Below are 19,697 nucleotides of genomic sequence, written 5' to 3'. Positions count from 1 at the left end.
AAGAGCATTCACAATACAATTTCCAACACGGGCTGTGACGAAGAGTAGGGGGTGCTAGGATGGGCACTAATTTGGGAGATCTAATTTATTTATTTAATAATTTTTAAATTTTTGTGAGTACATAATAGGTGTATATATTTATGGGGTACATGAGATGTGTTGATATAGGCATGCAATGCCTGATAACTGCGTTGTGGAAAATGGGGTATCCATCCCTCAAACATTTATCCCTTGTGTTACAAACAACCCAGTTAACACTCCTAGGTATTTTTTAATGGAAACTGTGTTAGTTTTCATGCTGCTGATAAAGACATACCTAAGACTGGGAAGAAAAAGAGGTTTAATTGGACTTACAGTTCCACATGGCTGGGGAGGCCTCAGAATCATGGCGGGAGGCAAAAGGCACTTCTTACATGGTGGCGGCAAGAGAAAATGAGGAAGAGGCAAAAGCAGAAACCCCTGATAAAACCATCAGATCTCATGAGACGTATTCACTACCACAAGAGTAGTGTGGAAAAGACTATGCCCCCATGATTCAGTTGCCTCCCCCTGGGTCCCTCCCACAACATGTGGGAATTCTGGGAGATACAATTCAAGTTGAGATTTGAATGGAGACACAGCCAAACCATATCTAAGACCTACTTGAGATTTGAGGGTGTGTGGTGCGTCACTTTCCCTCAGTGAGGCGCTTTGCCTGTGTTTCCACTCTCACTGTGGCACTCCTCTCTGGTTCTGCATGTGTCTTCCTAGATGTCACCCTCCACAGGCTCTGGTATTCCTGTTTGTCTATGCCACACGTCTCCATGCCTTCTTGACTTCTTTGAGCTGGTTATGACCTAGGCCTGGCTCCTGCATTGAATGAGTTAAATGAGATCTTTAATGTGTCTTTATTTTTACATCTGTATTAGAGTCATGATTTTGCCCTTTTTGGAAAATTATTTTTTAACATGTGTTAGTGTAGACTTGCTTTAAAATCCCACTCATAGATTCAATGCAATCACTATCATCATTCCAATGGCATTTTTTACAGAAATGGAAAAAAAATTCTAAAATTTATGTGAAACACAAAAGACCCAAAATAGCCAGCAAAATTCTTGCTCAATTTTGAGCAATAATAAAGCTGGCAGCATCACACTGCCTGACTTCAAAATATGCTACAAAGCTATACAAAACAGCATGACCTCAGCATGAAAACAGACACATTGACCAATGGAACAGGGTAGAGTGCCCAGAAACAAATCCACATGTTTACTGTCAGTTGATCTTTGACAAAGATGCCAAGAACCTTTGGGGAAAGGACAGCCTCTTCAATAAATGGTACCAGGGAAACTGGATATCCATATGCACAACGAAACCAGACCCTTGTCTTACACCATATACAAAAATCAGGCTGGGTGCCTGTAATCCCAGCACTTTGGGAGGCTGAGGCAGGTGGATCACTTGAGGTCAGGAGTTTGAGACCAGCCTGGCCAACATGGTGAAACCGCATCTCTACTAAAAATTAAGAAATTGGCCTGGTGTGGTGGCAGGTGCCTGTAATAGTAGTTATTTAGGAGGCCAAGGCAGGAGAATCACTTGAACCTGGGAGGCGGAGGTTGCAGTGAGCTGAGGTCGCACCACTGTACTCCAGCCTGGGTGACAGAGTAAGGCTCCATCTCAAAAAAAAAAAAACAAAAAAAACAAAAATCAACCCACGTTTGATTAAAGATTCAAGCATAAGACCTGAAACTATAAAACTATTAGAAGAAAACATAAGAAAAAAGCTTTGCTTGGTCTGGCTAATGATCCTTTTTTATGTGACTCCAGAAAGTACAGAGAACAAAAGCAAAAATAGACAAATGGGATTGCATCAAACCAAAAAGCTTCTGCAGAACAGAAGAAACAATCAACAGAATAAAGAGAGAACATCCAGAATGGGAGGAGATATTTGGAAAGCATATAGCTGATAAGGGATTAATATCCAAAATATATAAGGAACTCAAACAACTGAGTAACAAGAAAACAACCAGATTAAACAACGAGCAAAGGGCCAGGCGCCGTGGCTCACACCTGTAATCCCAGCACTTTGGGAGGCTGAGGTGTCAGAGGATCACTTGAGGCCAGGAGTTCAAGAACAGACTGGGCAACATAGCAAGACCCTGTCTCTACAAAAAAATAAGAAAAAATAGCCAGGTGAGGTGGTGCACGCCTGTAGTCCCACCTACTTGAGAGGCTGAGGCAGGAGGATCGCTCGAGCCCAGGAGTTTGAGGTTACAGTGAGCCGAGATCACACTACCGCACTCCAGCCTGGGTGACAGAGTGAGACTTTGTCTCTAAAATAAAAATTAAAAAAAAGTAAAATGAGTAAAGGTCCTGAACTAAATAGACATTTCTCAAAAGAAGACATACAAATGGACAACAGGTATAGGAAAAACATGTTCAATATGACTAATCACAGAGAAAGCCAGGTTAGAAGTACAATGAGCTATCAGGTCACATCTGTTAGAATAGCTGTCATCAGAAAGGCAAAGGGTAAGTGCTAGTGAGGATGTGGAGAAAAGAGAACCCCGCACGCTGCTGGTGGGAACGTGAATGGGTATGGCATGGTGGAAGACATGATGGTTCCTCAAAAAATTAAAACTAGAACTAACAAACGATCCAGCAGTCCTACTGCTGGGTATCTATCTAGAAGAAAGGAAATCAGTATTTCTCAGAGACATGTGCACTCCCGTGTTCACAGTAGCCAAGATACAGAATCAGCCTAAGCTTCCATTGATGTGCACGGATCAAGAAAATGTGGTAAATATACACCGTGCAGTACTATTCAAGCTTAAAAAGGGGGGAAATCCTGTGGTTTGTGAACCTGGAGGACATCATGTAAGTGAAATAAGCCAGATACAGAAAGATGAATACCACGTGGTCTCACTGATGCCTGGCATCTGAACAAGTTGAACTCACTGAGGCAGAGTGGAATGGTGGTTACAAGAGGCTGGCAGGTGGGTGGGGAAAGGGAATTGGGGAGCTTTTAATCAAAGGCTACAGAGATTCAGTTCTGCAGGCTGAATCAGTTCTTCAGGTCTAACACAGAGCCCCAGGCAGGTGACTGTAGTTAACAGTACCATGTCATAGGCTTGAAATTGGCTGAGAGTGTGGAGTTGAAATGTTCTCACTGGACACCCATGGTAACTATGTGCAGTGATAGATGTGTTAATTAGCTTAATAGGGGTAATCATTTCATAATACATCAAAATATGTTGTACATCTTAAATATGTACCAATTTTGCTTGTCATTTATACCCCAGTAAAGCTGAGAAGAAAATACAGCAAGTGTTCTGATTAAAAACAACAACAACAACAACAACAACAAAAAACCAACAAACACCCTTATTATTTGGCAGTTCCTTCCCCGGGCTGATTGCACCCTGTTCCTGTTGGTGGTGATCACTGGTTACTGTCTCTGTGGGTGAGCATCTGGGGTCTCTCATTCCAGATGTGTAAAATGTGGACACAGATAGTGGGGAGAAAGAAATGCAACTGTGAGTACGTGTATGTGTGTGAGTGTGTGTGTGTCTTGACACTCTGCCTGACCCATGAAGTAAACTTGCAATCAGCTCTTAGGGAAGTCTGTGGAAGGAACACTGACTTGGTTAAAGGAATCAGATCCAGTTGATTCAGGGACACTGAGGAAGCTGAGCCCCAGGCAGGCGAAGGGCTCTGGCCCAGATAATTCCACTTATACCAAGATTAGGGCAGGCAGTTCCCTGCTAACCTGGCTGTTTGTCCTGGAAAATGAGAAGTCAGAAGGAATGGAGGAAGTTTTAAATACTTTCCAAGTTGACATTGTCACTGGAACTCTTCTGGTGAATCTTGTGTGAATGAGAAGATAAGAACAAGGTGAGCTTTCAGTGTGGCAGTTGTATTGCTATTGTGCCTGGGCTGATAACAATTTCTGGATTGTTTGAAGACACTTTGTTCCCATTTGCTAAAGCTGTTGCCCTATTGTTTACTTAGCCAGGCACTTTTCTACAGCAGTTGCAAAAGCACATTCTAAACCTAATTAATTCCAAATCTGATTAACTCTGGCCCTACCCTGTGCCACAGCCCCAGGCAGAAGGGATGTTCCTAAGGCCTGGGGTCAGCTTTCACTGCTTGAGGAATCTGTTGCTGTGCTGTGACCTGCTGTGACCTGTGACCGTGACCAGGTAGACAGTATCAGAGGAAGGCAGGAGAGTGGTGAGGTGTGAAAAGATCTACTGTCAGGTTTTATTTAGAGTGAGGGGGGTGGTCGACTCTCACCTTGGGTTGATGAGAGGCTGAAGCGTGGCTGTCTCCTCCTCTGCAACGTCCTCAGGCTGGCAGCAGCAGAACCCAGGACCCAACCAGGCCTCCTGAGCCAGATTCTGCACTTTAACCCGATGGCCAGGTGACTCCCATTCCAGGGGTGTAGGCAGCTGCGCAGGGCTTGCTGCAGCCCAGCAGAGACGAGCCCCGTGAGGGTTGGGCAGCGGAGAGCATGCTGTTCCAGCTCCTCGCCTTCTTCGTAGACACTATTTTGCATGAGAGAGAGAGATACGTACATATTCCATATATAATGTGGAGGTTTTTATTGTGGTGTAATATACATAACAAAATGTACCATTTTAACTTTTTTTTTTTTTTTTGAGACGGAGTTTCACTCTTGTTGCCCAGGCTGGAGTGCAGTGGTGCGATCTCAGCTCACTGCAACCTCCGCCTCCTGGGTTCAAGAGATTCTCTTGCCTCAACCTCCCGAGTAGCTGGGATTAGAGGCACCCACCACTCCGCCTGGCTAATTTTGTATTTTTAGTAGAGACAGGGTTTCACCATGTCGGCCAGGCTGGTCTCGAACTTCTGGTCTCAGGTGATCCACCTGCCTCGGCCTCCCAAAGTGCTGGGATTACAGGCGTGAGCCACTGCACCTGGTCTCCCTGTTTAGATTTAAAAAGTTTTCTTAATATGATATTTATAATTAAGTCTTGACTTTGAAACAGGTTAGAACGTGCTTTGAAAAGAGCTGAAATAATTTTAGTTTTACTTTATTTGGAGATGTTAGCAAATACCTGCACGTTTGATAATCTCATTCTAAAAATTCATTGTTACAGGATAACAGAGTATCTATTGAAAGTAAAGGAGATTGGATTAGATATGCTGGCATGTGCCAGTGTGTGTTGTAAAGCTAAATCTGTTATATAAGTGTATTTTTTGGGACTTGCCTGTTTTTGTTAATATCGGAGTATTAAAGAACATCTCTTTGAGTAATTTGGTTTTGTCATTGAACTATTTTTAGTAAATTCATGTCTGAAGAGTGACATGATTTGAGAACTAAGCATCTTATTGCTTTACATTAGTCATTTTTCCAGAAGCCAAGTAATGAGCCACAGGATTGGAACTACTTTATCGGCAGGTAGTGATTTGAGTGGTTCATATGGCCTAGGACACTTGCTTTGTTTTTAGTTTATCCTTCAAATCATTGAGCAGAGACAACAGAAATGACACATGCAGGTTTGGGTAAAAATGCATTGTTGTGGCCAGGCGCAGGTGCTTGATTGAGCCGCTCGTTACGTCTAGGACATGGTGTTGGTCCCACCCTGAGGTTGGTCTGTCCATGACGAGACATTTTCCTCCTCATGTTTAATGGCAGCTTCCTCTTCAAGGCGTGGACAATTGATGGCTTCTTTGGCTGGACAAATCATTCGTTTTTCTTTGATAACTTTTTCAGTCATTACCGCCTCTTCTCATATTTCTGAAGAAGGACAGTGAACTGGACAACTTCTTGTTGTGTAAATTGGGTTAGAGGGCATTGCTTATTCTTAAACTAGTGGCATGCGGTTGATGTACAACAGTGAAGCTGCCAGGCGTGGTCGCTCACGCCTGTAATCCCAGCACTTTGGGAGGCCAATGTGGGAGGACTGCTTGAGTACTGGAGTTCCAGACCAGCCTGGGCAATAATAGTGAGACCCCATCTGTACCAAAAAAAGTAAAAATAAAAATTACCCAGGTGTAGTGGCGCCAGCCTGTAGTCCCAGCTACTTGGGAGTCTAAGGCAGAGGATTGAACCTGGGAGGTCACAGCGGCAATGAGCTATGACTGCACCACTGCACTCCAGCCTGGGTGACAGAGCGAGACCCTGTCTCAAAAAAAAAAAAAAAGTACAAGTAAAATAAACATAAAAACAACCCCCCACCCCGAAAAAAAAAAAAGCCATTTTAGATATTTCTGTGCATGTGATTTCTGTGAGCTGTAACTTGTTTCCGGAAGCGAGCAGTTCTGCTGATGGGCCTGGAGGTGACCCTGCCTCCTCCGCTCTGAGCTTTGGTTGTCTGAGTTCAGTGTTCTCTGGCCCATCCTCACTGACTTCTCCTTTAGTGGAGTTCACTGAAGTTCATCATCATCTTGATCTTCCCCCCGCTTTCCTCGGGGAGAGGAAGTGGGGAGGCAATGGAAGCAGAAGCTTGTCTTGGCCGCCTGACTCTCACATGGACCTTGGTGAGAGGAGACGTCATTCTTCCTGACTTTCGGTGCCTGTCTAGGGGGAGGCCATCCACCTGCCGCCCAGTCCATGCTTTAGTAGGGGTCTGAGTCACCAAGCCCCACAAAGTGGGGGGCTTCAAACAGCAGAAGCTCATCCTCTCCCCATCCTGGAGGTGGGGTCTGAACTGGCATCAGCAGGGCCGTGCGCCTCGGGAACCTCCAGGGAGAGGCTGTCCCCGCCACTCTGCAGCTCCTGACTCGTGCTGGCCGTCCTTGCCTGCGGAGCGGTGGCTCTCATCTCTGCCTCTGTTTCCCTGTGGTCTCCTCCCTGGGGGTCAGCCTTCACCTCATCTTCGCCCGTGTGTCTCTGTGTGTCTTCTCTAATAAGGACACCAGTTAGATTGGATTAAGGGTCTGCCATACTCCATGGGGTCACATTTTACCTCATCACTTCTGCAGAGACCCTGTTTCCAAATGAGGCCACATTCACGGGCCTTCATCAGAGATGAAGACTTGAACATATATTTTTGGAACCCATAGTAATACATTTATGATTTCATTTTTAAACAAAAGTGGTGTTTCCTGCCCTCTGGCTCACCTTCAAGGAGAGAAATGAAATCCATTTCTGTGTTCGAAGGTCCTGCGCGGCTTCAAACAGGACCCGGAGCCTCGGGCACTGCTGCTGGGCTGAGAGCTCGGTGTGGTCCGTGGGCGCTTAGCAGCGCGGGTCCAGCCCCTGCGTGGAAGGCCTGGGCCCGGCGTGCGGGTGCGTGCGGTGCTTCACGGCTGCCTGTGAAAAGTTAGTCACTGCACGGGCGTTTTATGGAAGGGCCCAAGCTGTGAGGCGCTCAGAGCAGGCAGGAGGAGGAGAGGTGGAATCTAGAGAATGGGCTCTAATCCCGCCAACAGAGTCTCTGAGCCTCGACTTGCTGATCTGCGAAAATAGCAGAGACTTCCCAGGGTGATCTGAGGATCCACGAAGACGCGACCCACGCAGTGGTTGTATGAATTAGCCCCGTGCGTTATTTATTCATTTCTGTAACTTCACGTCTCCGTCATGCCTGTTCCGAGTAGCCCGTGAGTGTCTGCTGTGGTCCAGGAGCTGTACCTGGCGTTCGGGGTGGGTTCCGGTCGGGGGTCTCCGGCTCTGAGCAGAGTCTGCTCTGTGCTGTCCAGCATGGTAGCCACTGGCCACACGTGGCTTGGACTTAGAGATGTGGCTAGTTCTAGGTGAGATGTGTGCTTTTCACGAGGAAGAATTCTGAATTTAAATTCCTCATTACATTCTCCGTTTCCCTGCCAATAAAAGATGTTCCTGGGCTGGGCACGGTGGCTCAGGCCTGTAATCCCAGCACTTTAGAAGGGTGAAGCAGGTGGATCACTTGAGCTCAGGAGTTTGAGACCAGGCTGGGCAACTTAGTGAGACTGCATCTCTACTAAAAATTAAAAAAATTAGCCAGGTGTGGTAGTACATGCCTGTAGTCCCAGCTGCTTGGGGGGCTGAGGTGGGAGGATTGCTCGAGCCCAGGAGGATGAGGTTGCAGTGAGCCATGATTGTGCCGCTGCACTCCAGCCTGGGTGACAGAGCGAGACCCTGTCTCTATTTAAAAAAAAAAAAAAGATGTTGCTGGATATGTCTTCTGCTGTTCGTTTTGGAAATCACATTTTTCCGATTTTACTGTGTCGTTGTTGAACAGCTGGCAGGAGAGGACTTGTGCATTTATGGTGAGGTCCGGTTTTGTGGAGCTCACACTCTTTTTGAAACCTGCTAGGAAGTCCCCCAGGGTGCACAGTAGGGGAGGTTCCTATTGGATCAGCGTTTAGAAAGATAACTGCCCGGGCAAGGAACCCTCAATGAAGAAGTGGCCAGTTTGGGTCAAAGTGATTCTTGCAGTTTTCTGAAAAGCCCCTCTCATGCCACTTCCCCTGCCCTGGACATTTGGCTGAGGGGCAAGGCAGGCATCAGGGTGTGGTCGGCACCCTTGGCCAGCACACCCGTACATCGTGGTGGCAGCACCTCTTTGCTTGTGGGGGGCTTGGCCTTAGGAGACAGCCTGAAAAGGGGGGAGCTGCACGGGCCTCTCTGGAGAGCGTCAGCTTTGCAGACAGCCTCCATCCCAGGGAAGCAGCCAGGCTTCCCCAGAGAAACAGACCCAACAGGGTGTGTGTGAACTGAGGCAAGGTTGCTGTGTCGCTGTCTGGGGGCTGAATTCCTTCCTCTCTGGAAGAGCTCAGTCTTTGCTTCTCGGGCCATCAGCTGATTAGACACGGCCCACCACATCACAGAGGGCCATCTGCTTTCTCACGTCCACTGATGGAAATGCTGATCCCACCTAAAAAACACCTTCCCGGCCATGTCCAGGCTAGTGCGGGACCAAACTGCTGGGCACCGGGGCCCAAACACATACAGTTCCCCATCACGGTGGGTGGAGACTGGCAAGCCCGTTGGCTCTCTGGAGGCGCTGGTGCATGTGCGTTCTTGGGGGAGGGCCTGCCCACTGCATGGGGCCTCTGCCTGCTGGCTCTCCACTTTCCACATACTGGCGGGGACAGGTGTGTCCAACCAGGCCCTGTGCTGGCTCCAGGCAGCCCAGCTCCATTCATGCACCTGGGGACTCTCGTGGGCCCTCCTTATTGCACTAAAATCAACAAGCAGTTGAATACAGTGTTGGTTATAGTAATCAATTATTCTTTTCTAATGCTTCTGAGGGGATGGTTACTTCCATATCCCATTCTCTCTTTTTGAGGTAGGGTCTTGCTCTGCTGCCCAGGCTAGAGTGCAGTGGCACTATCACAGCTCACTGCAGCCTCAGCCTCCTGGGCTTAAGCGATCCTCCTGCCTCGGCCTCCCTGAGTAGCTGGGACTACAGGCACATACCACCATACCCAGCTAATTTAAAAATTTTTTTGTAGAGACAGGGACTCACTGTGTCACCCAGGCTGGTCTCTAAAACTCAGGGACTCAAGTGGTCCTCCCACCTTGGCCTTCTGAAGTGCTAGGATTACAGGTATGAACCACTGTGCCTGGCCTCAACACACCATTATTTAACCAAGTTCACTATCAGATAGTTTAAAACAACAAGCCTAGAGGGAATGTAGATCATGCCTGTGGAGATGGCCCCATGACTCTAAACTTTACCCAAACCTCATCAACTTTACAAAATAGAACTAAAATAACCTTTTGGCTTGTGTTTTTGGATGCAACCTGCAAACACGCGAAAAAACATGTATTTTTGAACAATGTCTGATGAGAAGTACGTCACAGCTGCTCTAGGCTGTGCTGCTGCTGGTGCCATTGCTGGAGTTGCTTATTTTGCTCCCATCTTTGGTCTGAAAGGAAAAGATTCACTTTTCCTTTCCTCAGGCTGTCACATTGATGTTTTGTGAGCTCCCTGCCAGGGGGCTGTCCGATCTGGCAAGGCAGAGAACTCATCTTAAAAGTTTCTGTTCTCTGCTGGGCACAGTGGCTCATGCCTGTGACCCCAGCACTTTGGGAGGCCAAGTTGGGAATATAGCATGAGCCCAGGAGGTCAAGATTAGCCTGAGCAGCATAGTAAGTCTCCATCTCTACACAAACATAAAACAAATTAGCTGGGTGTCGTGGTATGCACCTGTGGTCCCAGCTACTGGGGAGGCTGAGGTGGGAGGAACACTTGAGCCCAGAAGATGGAGGCTGCATTGAGCCATGATTGTACCACTGCACTTCAGCCTGGGTGACAGAGCAAGACTCTGTCTCAAAAAAATAATAATTAAATAAAATAGGCCGGGCGCAGTGACTCACGCCTGTAATCCCAGCATTTTGGGAGGCCAAGGTGGGTGGATCACTTGAGGTCAGGAGTTCGAGACCAGCCTGGCCAACGTGGTGAAACCCTGTCCCTACTAATAATACAAAAATTAGCTGGGCATGGTGGTGTGTGCCTGTAATCCCAGCTACTAGGGAGGCTTAGGCAGGAGAATTGCTTGAACCCGGGAGGTGGAGTTTGCAGTGAGATCGCATCGCTGCACTCCAGCCTGGGCAACAGAGGAAGACTCTGTCTCAAAAAAAAAAAAAAAAAAAAAAAAGTAAATAAATAAATAATAAAAGTTCTGTTGTCTCAGTGTTTGCATTTCCTGGTAGGGCTCACTTTTCAATGAATTGGAATACCAAGCTTTCTAATTCTTACATTTCAATAGCTGCCCTTTGATTTCCCACTTGCATTGGCTAAATTGCTGATTTTCACTCCTGGTGCACGTGGTACTCACCTGGGGAGCTTTTAAAGCTGATACCAATGCCAGCCCTACTTCTGATCCTGGCAGCTGGGTCAGGGTCTGAGCATCAGCACATTTTAAGTCTCCCCACCCCATGCTTAAGATGTGAGCCAAGGGTGTCTGTGGTTTCTGATGGCTGTCTCAACCCACTCTCTTATTTACACCATTAGTAAAAGCGACACAACCCTTGGGGTAGAAGCGTGGCTGTGTTTGGCTTTGGGAAGGCTGAAGAGTGAAATGGAAAGCACTTGCGCAGTTTTCAGTTCCCCAACAGCAGATCGGGATTACTGTGGCTGCTGACTTCCCTTCCTCTTGTGCCTGAACCCTGGGCCACGTCCGCTCCACTGATCTGGCAACATCCGGAGCACCCCCAGGACCAGAGAGAAGGTCATCATCTGAGAATAAGAAACGTAGAAGACTGGTACACTGCAAACGTGCCCAGTCGGCCCCAGGAGGTAGTGTGTAAATGGAGGGATGACGAGACCCGGGACATGGGCAGCCCTGGGATGGTGGCGTCTATCCTTAGGTTTGGGAAGAATCTCACGATTTATGGAACAAACATTTCTATTATAGGGCCCAATATGCTGGGCACAGCTCCAGGCAGTTTACCTGTGTGCAGATTCTGGTTTCTCAGCCACCCTTTGGCAGGTGCGACCCACAGTTTAGTGACGGGGAAACTGAGGTACCGCTTGTCTAAGTGACTTGCCCAAGGTCACGTGGTGCGGATTTGAATGTAGTCTGTCTCTAGAGTGGGGGCCCTTTACCGGAATGCTCTGCGGTTCCTGCGCAGTGAATTAGCCGGCACTTCCAGGATAGTTCTCTGCGTAAAATGTGGAGCTCCCGGGAAGGCGGCTGCGCTCTGCAAATGCCTGTGCTCTGTGGGATCACAGGGTGGAGGGAGGCTTTTCTCCTGCCAGGCAGCCCACCTTCCTCTGCTTCCAGGGGTGGTTAGACCAGACTCCCTGGGGTGCCTGTCGCCAGTGTGCTTGTCAGGGCTCCACCCCTCCTGTGTCCGTTGCCTACTTCCTTCTCCATCTGTGCCTCAGTTTCTCCTGTGAAACATGGGAAGGGGAAGCCTGCATGAGCATCATAAACCCTGAGGACTCACACTGTGCTGGCCATGCTGCTTCCCATCGCTGATGCAGCGCTTCCTGTCCTTGATACGGGGACGGGATTGTGGAAGTTAACAGCTCATTCCCTGCTATAAATTACCAAGTCCTGTTCTGGCTTCCATTTCTCTTGTTTAGACAGAACGTAAACCTCATAAAGTGAGTGGAATTAGCTCTTCAGGTGAACAGACACAATTGTGTTTTTAGATCTGTAAATTCCAGAAACAAACCTGGTGGGACCTGCCTCCCCAGGACCTGTGTCTGTGTAGAGGTGGGGCAAGTGGGACCTGCCTCCCCAGGGCCCTGTCTGCAGTTGGGGGCGGGGCGTCTTCAACTCTGGCCGCTCTGGACTCGCCAGTTAAAATCCTGGTCAGTTTTGCTGCGCTGCAATGGTTCGTCTAACAGTGTGGCTGATCAGACACTGGAGGCGTTATTACAGATTCAGGCTTCCCTCACCACCAGGGGTAACTGACGTCTTTGTCTGTATGTGCTGGTGACATAAAGCTTAGCCGATCACTTATGGATTTGCTACATAGACGAGTAATAATTCCTGCACAAGTCGAACCTAGAGCCCCAGGCTCCTGTCACTCACCCATCTTCCCATCTGCTTGGCCCGAAGACAGCCCAGGCTAAAAGGCGGGAGAGTCTGGCGGAAGGCTGGGCTCCCTCCTTGGGATCAAACCCCTGCCCCCAGCCCTGATGATGTGCTGGAGCTCCGTTCACCAGACCAGGGTTGGCAGCTCACTGATCCTTGGCTGCACTGGTTGAATTTGAACCCATTTGTGATTTTTCTCTTTTGCCCTGTTTCTGGGGCAGCCTGAGGCTCTGGCATCCCCAGAATTGGATGTGAGGCGGTTTATTTCTCCAGGAAAGTCCAAGTAAACTATCAGAATTCTTAGCGCTTTGGCTTCAGGATTGGTACTGAGGGACTCCAGTCTGGGGGAGAAGGCAAGAGAGAAAGAGATGCCTGATCCTGTTTCCAGGGAGAGGGACTTTGAAGTAGCCAGATTAAGCCCATACTTGTAGACAGGAAATCAACACTCTGAGAGATACAGGGGCTGACATATGCATGGGGTGGGCAGCAGGGGCTGACGGCCCAGCTCAGAGCACGTTCACAAACTACCAGAAAACGCATGAGGGTCCTTGGATTCAAATACACTGTAAATCCATCAAAGCCAAGTGCAAAAGGTCAAGTTGTAGTGACACTATCTTATCTTCATTGTCTTATGTTCACTGTCATGCCTTAAATACCAGAGCCCCTACCCCAATTCAATTAGGATTAAATTCAGAACTTCTGTTCCCCACGGGACTGGCCCTTCTTGGTGTGGACAATGCGTTCATTGACAGCAGCCTGAATATTCCATTAGCAATCCTAAAAGCTATACATTATCTCCAAAGCAGTATTTTAGAATTTCAGATGTGAAAACTGCTTGCTTGTAAATTCTTTAGCTGGGGCAACTGCATTTAATTGTTTTGCATTCATTAATGGGGAGATAACAGATTATAGAGTTCAAGCAACAGTTCTTACTTTTTTCTGGCTAGCATTTGTGATTCTTCAGTGGCCACTTCCTTTCATTACTAAGATCTTTCCTTTTGTATTATTATTTCTTTTTTTAGTTTCTTAAAGGCGAAGCAGACATTTTTATGCGGAATGAAAAACTATTTTCGGCATAGGCATCAACAGTTCTCCCTTTGGTCCTAGTGAATGAACTATGTAACAGAGACTTGAAAAAAATTCTTCTGGGGTAGCTGGAATGTCCCTCACTCCACGTTCCCATAGTCATACTCTTGTGAAATCTGGTAGGTAGAAGCTGATGACATTTTTAGCTCACGTAAAAACCTCGTGATGCCTGGACTGTTATCTATGGGATTAGTGTGCCTGAAACAAAAGTCTTAGTACTGTGGCAATTATGGAGAAGCATTTTTCTTTCTTTTCTTTTTTTTTTTTTTTTTTTTTTTGAGATGGAGTTTCACTCTTGTTGTCCAGGCTGGAGTGCAGTGGCGCTATCTCAGCTCACCGCAACCTCTGCCTCCCAGGTTCAAGCAATTCTCCTGCCTCAGCCTCCCGAGTAGCTGGGATTACAGGCATGCACCACCACGCCCCGCTAATTTTGTATTTTTAGGAGAGACGGGGTTTCTCCATGTTGGTCAGGCTGGTATCAAACTCCCGATCTCAGGTGATCCACCCGCCCTGGCGTCCCAAAGTGCTGGGATTACGGGCATGAGTCTCTGCCCCCGGCCTTTTTCTTCTCTTTATTATTACCATTTCAAATTTATTTTAGAGATGGGGTCTCACTCTGTTGCTCAGGCTGGAGTGCAGTGGCATGATCGTAGCTCACTGCAGCCTCAAACTCCTTGGCTTAAGTGATCTTCCCTCCTCAGCCTCCCGAGTAGCTGGGATTACAGGCATGTGTCCCCATGCCTGGTTAATTTAAAAAAAAAAAAAAAATATATATATATATATATATATAGAGAGAGAGAGAGAGAGAGAGAGAGAAGCTGGGAGTACAGGCATGTGTCCCCATGCCTGGTTAATTTAAAAAAAAATATATATATATATATACCTATATATATACACACACACACATATATATAAATTTTATATATATATAGAGAGAGAGAGAGAGGAAGAGAGAGAGATAAGAGCCTTGCTGTGTTGCCCAAGCTGGTCTCCAACTCCTGGCTTCAAGTAATCCTCCTGCCCTAGCCTTTTCTTTTTTAAGCTAATGCCTGCTATATTGGGGTTTAAAGGCTCTTGATCATCATCTTCTGTAGTGGGAGAATGACTGGATCTGGGGGACACTGTTTGGTTTCTGCCTGCTGGGGTCCAGGCCAGCTTGACCGGAAACGGACTGACTTCTCAGTCTGAAGCTGACCCCGGTAGGCATGCGGAAGGGAGGAATGTCGCCCTTCAGGTGCTGAATTCCAGCGCACAAGCTGCTTGCCAACAGGGTGGCTCTGTCGCCCAAACCACAGCATTCCCAGGCTGGCTTTTCCCAGAAGAGGGAGGTGACCCGGCTAGCTCTGGCACTTTGACCCTCAGACTGGCAGCAGGGCACATTCTTCTGCCTCCTACCAGAGCTGGTCTGGGCTCAGCTCCCAGCTCACTTTCCCTCCCATCCCCGAAGGGCACACTGTCGGCTTTGCTGAAGGGGAGCTGGAACCCACGCTCGGGGCCTGGGAGACCACAGTGGTCAGTAGTCAGGTCCGTCTGGCTCTTCTCGCAGGACATGAGTGTGTGTCTCTGTGGGATCCTCTCCCCAGGGTTGCCCAAAGGGTGACCAGCCTGCCTCAAAATTCAGGCAGCATCGCCTAGCAAGGTTTGAGGACTTGGTGTCATCAGAATGTGGCCATTTCAGGAGACTGGGGATGGAAATGGGATGAAATTGGGTTGTGTTTCTTGGCTATTTGGCTCTGAGCGGTGGTTTATTGGCAAAGGACAGTCTGCCTTAGGGAGCCACATATGTGTAGGTGTTGTGCGTTCAGTCCATGCTCCAAAGCCCCACAGACCAAGCGTCCTTAACTTCATTTGTGTCAAGATCCCCTTGGCCCCCGAGGCATATGAGCCAAGGACCCCTTCTCAGAACGCTGTGCCCAAGTACGTGTAGCCACATACAAAGGTAACCAGCTGTCCTTAAGTACAGTCATCCAGAGCCTTTTAAAATTACGATTGGTATGTGGTCCATGGTCCACATATTAATGAATGAAGGCGTGGCAGGCCTGAAGGGTCGTCGACATCGCACTGGAGTGTCTGAGGCGGCTGGCATGCGGATGGAGGCACCTGCTGGCCTTGTTGGTGATGAGTGCCCCTTACCGCCATTTCTGCCGTTTGCTGCCAATATTTATAGTGGAAGGAAGTGGTAAATTTCAGGTAGAGCGTGGTGAAAACAAAGATGACATTTTCTCCCACATTCAAGGTCATGGACCCTATGAATTTGGTTTATGACCCCAGTGGTTAAGAGCCCTTGCTACTGGTCGATGCTGTCCACACACTCAGGGGAAGTTGCCCTCAGAGTGACATGGGACTTCTATAATTTAGAAGCTGCCGATGATGGGCCAGTGTTGCATTTTGGTTTGCCTAAATGTGATCTTTAGAACATTTTGAATTAGTTTTGAATGCTTAAAACTTGGGAGATTAAAATCCACATTGTTAGCTTCTTTTTAAAAAATCAAAATCAGGCTTACTTTTCCCAGGGAAGGGATTGGAATGGGGCCTGGACACTCCCTGGGTGCCACCTCTCTCTGCGCCAGCGCCCCAGCAGCCTCATCCTTGTTCAGAGGCACTTGACCTTGCGTTCTGAGCTTGAGAGTGGAGGCCAGTGCTGTTGTCAGTCGTTCCCAGCTCTCCCTCCTCTTGGTCTAAGGGCATGGCCCGGGAGGCTACACACGCCCCGGGGAGGAGGGGAGGAGCTGGCCTGCAGCTTCCAGGGCTGTCTGCAGAGGCTCCTTGGGATGGCGTCTGAGCACAGGTCTCAGTCTCATTCCTCTTCGAAAGCGTGCCCCTGGCAGGTGTGGTGGGGAGCAGGTGCTTTGTGGTTGGAAGATCTCACTTAGGGTTTGCTCGTTGGTGATTGAAACAGATTCATCACCAGGAGCGCCTGTGAAACCCCTTCCTGCCAGCAGGGAGGGTCCATGCCACACACAGCCTGCTCGGTCCGCGAGAGGCAGGTGGGGGCCATAGTGCATGCTGCCGCCTCTCCCACAGCTGCTTCCTGAGAGCTCATCGCCCCATCGCGGCAGATGTGCCCAACGATGAAAAGCATGCCGAGGCCTGGAGGACATACCAGCAGGCGTGCTCGGCTGGGCCCTCCCTGCTGGGGACTGTCACCTGCTGTGTGCACTGCACCTGTCCCAGGAACACCTCCCCTTGTGGGAGTCTGTCCTCCAAATCTGAGTATGCAGAAAGCTTGTGCTACAGGCAGGAGTGTAGAATTCTGCCAGAAAGTTCCTGGGTAGCCCTTGAGTGGACTGGCAGGGAGCTGCCTGCCGGTGGGGAGGTGAGCAGGCCCCCTTGGGGATCTGTGCACTGCTGGTGGGATAGAAAGGTGGCCCTGGGGCAGATGTCGGGAACAGGACACCATGGATGTGCAGGTGTTACCTGTGGGGAGTGTATTCTGACCCGGGTTGGTTTGGTTAGATGATTGCATTGTAAAAGTACACAGAGACCAGGACCTTTTAATCCCCCTTTTTAGCCATCAATTTGGGGGCCTCTGCATTTATATACAGGGTGCTGGCGGGTGTTCCAGTGCCCTGGCCCAGCCTCCCTCGAGCGCTGCTGTGCCTGACTCCCCCACACTTCAGTCTCCTCGTGGAAGGCGTGTGTGCCCTCACCGACCTTGTGAGGCCGAAGTGCTGGGGGCACGGGGAGAGCGGAGGCCCACGCTCCAGGCACTGCAGGGTGTGTGCCAGCTGGTCCTGTTCCCTGCCAGACCCAGCGACAGACAGCACCTTGTCAGCAGCCAATGTGTTGGCGTTGAGCCGTGTCCCGAGGGTTTGATCTCGACCTGGAAATGTTTTGGGAGCAGGCTCCCAACTTGCCTGCAATTGCGCGCACCTCTGTCTGTTTTAAAGCCTGGAGGGCAGGTGGGGCTGCAGCACCCGCAAGAAGTGCAAACGCTGAGGCCTGGCTCCTCAGGGATTCAGATTCCAGTGAGGGAGAGAAGAGGTCCGCTGTGTCCTAAAAATACTGTGAACACTGCAAGGTGCTGTGTGACTCTGGCAGGTAAGTGCAGGTGTGGTTTACAACCCCTGTTGCGAACTCAGAAGCTCTCCCCGCAGCGCCTCCTGGGCAGGGCAGCACGGGGCAGCTGGGAGCACCCACGGGCTGTAGGAGGAGGAGGGTGAAGGGACATGAGCACACTTAGCTTCCAGAGCCTGCATTCCTGAGTCAGTTTCTATCTCAGCAAGGGCCTTGGCCGTCGCTGCCTTTTTCTGGATATCGGTTCTTGATTCCTTCCATCTCCAGCCACGGCTGGGGCCATAGCTCCATTGGAGTTGGTACTTGAAGGCAGGGAGGGCTGTGTGAATGCCTGAGGCCTGTTCTTCCTGAACATTCTTAGATTCGATTTCCCATCTACTCTGGGCACCCAACAGCTTGTTTTCTCGAGGGGCTTCCTGCTCTGGGGATGGTGCCCATGGGGGGCACGTTCTCCATCAACTATGTTTAAGCGTTTCATCCTGTATGTATTACCCTAAAAATAAACATCCCTGTGGGACGCTCCCTTGCAGTGTGGCTGGTGGCTGTGTTCTGAGATGAGAGATAACCAGTCTTTCTGTCCCTCTTCTCCCACCAGGGCGGGAGCAGTTCCATGGTCTGGGCTCCATGTACTGCCGGGGGGCAGCCGCCATCATCCTCACCTATGATGTGAATCACCCGCAGAGCCTGGTGGAGCTGGAGGACCGGTTCCTGGGCCTGACAGACACGGCCAGCAAAGACTGCCTCTTCGCCATCGTGGGGAACAAAGTGGACCTCACTGAGGAGGGGGCCTTGGCGGGCCAGGAGAAGGAAAAGTGCAGTCCAGATACGGATGCCGGGGACTGTGTCTCCCCCAGGGTGCCTAAGCAGGTGCAGCTGGAGGACGCCGTGGCCCTTTATAAAAAGATCCTCAAGTACAAGATGCTGGATGAGCAGGACGTGCCGGCCGCTGAGCAGATGTGCTTTGAGACCAGCGCCAAGACCGGCTACAATGTGGACCTCCTGTTCGAGACCCTGTTTGACCTGGTGGTGCCAATGATCTTACAGCAGAGAGCCGAGAGGCCGTCACACACAGTGGATATATCTAGTCAGAAGCCGCCCAAGAGGACCAGATCTGGGTGTTGTGCCTGACTTTCCAGGGCCTCCTGGACTCAGACTGTGCATGTGGGAAGGGGACTGACCAGGCAGGCTGTGATCTGAAAGGAGCAAGCAACACCAAGGAATTATTTTTCCAGAGTGACACGCAGCAGAATGTTGGAGTGGAAACGATGGCTGGCTATGAAGAGGAGGGCAATGTGCGTGGTCTCCTCGGTCTCTGTCAGAGGGGTGGGGAGGTGGGGAAACGGGAATCTTCTGCAAAGCCCAATCTGCAGAGTCGAGAGCCCTGGCACTCTCTGCCTCACTGCCCGGCACTGGTCCTTTGCAGCCAGCCTGCGACGGCCCCTCACCCTTGCACAGGCAGAAACCTGCAACTGCACCTGCACCTCTGACCCTTTCGGCACCCTGGCTTGTTACCACATCCTGCAGCTTCGACATTTCTTGTTCCCAAGCGTTTCTCTTCACTGTGAGTTGCCTTTGGTCCTCCCACTTGGTACTTGTATCTTGATGCTTGATAATCCTGACTCTAGACATGCTCATTTGTACAAAATCAGGAATAACTGTTTTTATACTGATTGCGGCAATGTGGGTTTCATGTATTATTAAAGAGGATTTTGGGAAACACTTGAGTATTGAGACTGAACTGACTTCATTTGCACCCCCAGTCCCAGGGACTCTTTTTGGGGTAGGGTGGGGGGCGCTGGGGAGATGGCTGCGAACTTGAGATACGTCTCTCTTTCTGCGGAAGCTGTGTGAAATCCTTACCAATTGCAGAATATTTAGATTGGCCCATCTGCCTAGTTTTCTTGATGACTTGAATTCCAATAATAGTAGCAAAGCTAAAAGCTCTGGTTCTGCTGAAGTGTGGGGCACCCGAGCACCCAGGTCTCTGAATCAGAAACTCCCCTCGGGTCTGCTGCTGCTGGCCATGGGGTGGCTACTTTATTGGAAGATGCCAGACAGAGACGCCGGGAGACAGTAGATTTGTTTTCCCAGAAATGTGACTGAACGAAAGCAGGCCGGGGTCGGGGTTATGTGTTGGGAGGCAACATGGGGTGGATGGCGCTGCGCAGCGGGTT

The 19,697-nt window shown here is 49.4% G+C and overlaps 1 protein-coding gene across 3 annotated transcripts in view; it reads left to right on the top strand.

Moving 5' to 3' along the window:
* RAB20 (RAB20, member RAS oncogene family) overlaps window positions 1-19,242 on the top strand; it is a 36,565-nt gene extending 17,323 nt beyond the window's left edge. For 2 of the 3 annotated variants that reach the window (XM_005586238.4, XM_074021424.1), the window contains one exon: window positions 18,119-19,242. In XM_005586238.4, the coding sequence (XP_005586295.1) occupies window positions 18,119-18,651 (533 nt within the window). In that variant the 3' untranslated portion in view covers window positions 18,652-19,242. Of the gene's footprint in view, window positions 1-17,396; window positions 17,548-18,118 lie in introns of all 3 variants that reach the window. The other variant, XM_074021422.1, reaches the window with a different exon arrangement.
* The last annotated feature ends 455 nt before the right edge of the window (window positions 19,243-19,697 follow it).

This window comes from Macaca fascicularis, chromosome 17 (genome assembly GCF_037993035.2).
Source record: "Macaca fascicularis isolate 582-1 chromosome 17, T2T-MFA8v1.1".
In the NCBI taxonomy this organism is placed as follows: Eukaryota; Metazoa; Chordata; class Mammalia; order Primates; family Cercopithecidae; genus Macaca; species Macaca fascicularis.
Note: the sequence above shows the minus strand (reverse complement) of the source record. Positions and strands in the feature narration are given on the sequence as shown.